A 2500-nucleotide genomic window follows, 5' to 3' on the forward strand; every position below is an offset into this window, starting at 1 on the left:
CAAAAAAAGACGTAAAATTACCAAATACATGTAAAATTACAAAAAAGAAACAAAATTACCAAAATTGACATACAATTACCAAAAAGTACCATAAAAAGATGCAAAATTACCACAAAAAAGACATAAACTACCAAAATAGACACAAAACTTCCAAAAAATGCCCAAGAAAGATTCAAAACGGCCAAAAAAAGACTAAAAAAATACCAAAAAAGATGTAAAATTACTAAAAAAAATCACCCCAAAAAGATGTATAATCAACATTAAAGACAATTACCAAATAGACGTAAAATTACCAAAAATCACCAAGAAAAAGAAACAAAATTACCAAAAAAGAAACAAAATTTTTCAAAATTACCATAAAAGATGTACATAAACTACCAAAATAGACACAATACTTCCAAAAAATACCCCAAAAAAGATTCAAAACGGCCAAAAAAAGATGAAAAATTACCAAAAAGAGACACAAAATAACCAAAAAAAGATGTAAATTTAACATTAAAAACGTACAATTACCAAATACACGTAAAATTACCAAAAATGTTCAAGAAAAATAAACAAAATTACAGAAAAAAAATAAACAAAATTGCAGAAAAAAATAAACAAAATTGCCAAAACAGACATAAAATTACCAAGAAGTACCATAAAAAAGATGCAGAATTACCACAACAAAGACATAAACTACCAAAATAGATACAAAACTTCCAAAAAAATAAATAATTACCAAAAAGAGACACAAAATGACCAAAAAAAAGACATAAAATTCCTGAAAAAAGACACAAAATTACCCCAAAAATATGTAAAATTAACAAAAAAAAAGCGTAAAATTAACAAATACAGGTAAAATCACCAAAAATTACCAAGAAGAAGAAACTAAATTACCAAAACAGACGTAAAATTAACAAAAAGTAAAAGGTAAAAGCTGAGAATCGACACCAGGCAGGAAGAGATGACTTTATGTTGATGGGTTTTGTTGTTGTTGTTGTTGTTGTTGTTGTTGATGTGGTTTGTGTTTGTTCCTGCAGACGGAGGGAAAACTCTGACGTTCTTCAACAACGACTACAAAGGAGAGTTCCAGACGGTCACCTTCGAGGGGCCCGAAATCAAAAAGCTCTTCTACGGCAGCTTCCATAAGGTCAGAAGGTCTCCAGCTTCATTCAGACTTCAGAAGAAGAAAATCACTGTCTATGTCTGATCTGAAGACGTTTCTCTCCTCCGTTAATGATACAAGAACAGATGTGGGGAAAACGATCTGTCCAAGTTTCTTCTTCTTATCAGGATCATTTTCTCCTTCTGTTTGTTGTTGTAATGCTCATGTCAGCCACAAGAGGCAGCAGAGCCAGCAGGAGGTGCTGGGAAAAGATGCAGTTTACTTATTTGATTTGGCTGCAAAACCACTGCAGAAATGTTCCTGGTGAGGAGTTATAAAGGACAGTTATAATAAACATGTAAATGCTGCAGGTGAAGGTCAAAGGTCAACCTGAGACCTGGAAGTGACACAATTATGTCAAATTAAATCATGACTCACAGACAGTTCTTCAGATTATATCATCGACCTTTATTTTGTCACGGGGACACATACCTCCTCCTTCTTTACTCCTCCTCCTCCCCCTTCTCTCCTCCTCTCTTATCTCCTTCTCTCCTCCTCCTTCTCTCCTCCTCCTATCCTTCTCTCCTCCTCCTCCTCCTCTCCTTCTCTCCTCCTCCTCTCATCCTCCTCCTCATATCCTCCTCGTCATATCCTCCTCCTCTTCCTCCTCCTTCTAATCCTCCTCCTCCTCATATCCTCCTCGTCATATCCTCCTCCTCCTCCTCTTCCTCCCTCCTTCTAATCCTCCTCCTCCTCCTCCTCCTCCTCCTCAGTCCAGCTGAGTGAAACTCCTCCTTCTGTTGTGGCTCTCAGGCTCCTTGTGGCCTCGGTATCGTCCATAGTTACTCCTCCTCCTGTTGCTATCGATCATAGTTAGTTACTCCTCCTGCTGCCACTAGAGGGCTCCACTAAACATCACACCTGGAGGAGCAGCAGGAGGAGGAGAGCCTTCTCATGTAAAGCAGCCAGTGAAGTTGTTCAGAGTGTTTCTCCCTCAGATTAACTGGATCAAGACCAGCTGTTTGATTCTTTACTCATTTATCTGATCACATCTCTCTCCTTCCCTCCTGCTCCTCCTCCTCCTCCTCCTCCTCCTCCTCCTCCTCCTTCTCTCCTCCTCCTTCCTCTCCTCCTCCTCCTCCTCCCTCTCCTCTCCCCCTCCTCCTCTCCTCCTCCTCCTCACCTCTCCCCCCCTCCTCCTCCTCCTCCTCCTCCTCCTCCTCCTCCTCCTCCTCCTCCCTCCTCCTCCTCTCTCTCCTCCTCCTCCTCCTCCTCCTCCTCCTCCTCCTCCCTCCTCTCCTCTCCTCTCCCCTCCTCTCACCTCCTCCCCTCCTCCTCCCCTCCTCCTCCTCCTCCTCCTCCTCTCCTCCTCCTCCTCCTCTCCCCTCCTTCCTCCTCCTCCTCCTCCTCTCC

General features: G+C 41.4%; 1 protein-coding gene across 1 annotated transcript in view; it reads left to right on the top strand.

The window, feature by feature from the left end:
- The window catches only part of LOC131984376 (collagen alpha-1(XIV) chain-like), a 121419-nt gene that overhangs the window by 39493 nt on the left and 79426 nt on the right, over nt 1-2500 (top strand). Inside the window, exon 12 of the mRNA XM_059349221.1 lies at nt 1023-1132. Within this exon, the coding sequence (XP_059205204.1) occupies nt 1023-1132 (110 nt within the window). The remainder of the gene's footprint in view (nt 1-1022; nt 1133-2500) is intronic.

This window comes from Centropristis striata, chromosome 14 (assembly GCF_030273125.1).
Source record: "Centropristis striata isolate RG_2023a ecotype Rhode Island chromosome 14, C.striata_1.0, whole genome shotgun sequence".
Classification (NCBI taxonomy): domain Eukaryota; kingdom Metazoa; phylum Chordata; class Actinopteri; order Perciformes; family Serranidae; genus Centropristis; species Centropristis striata.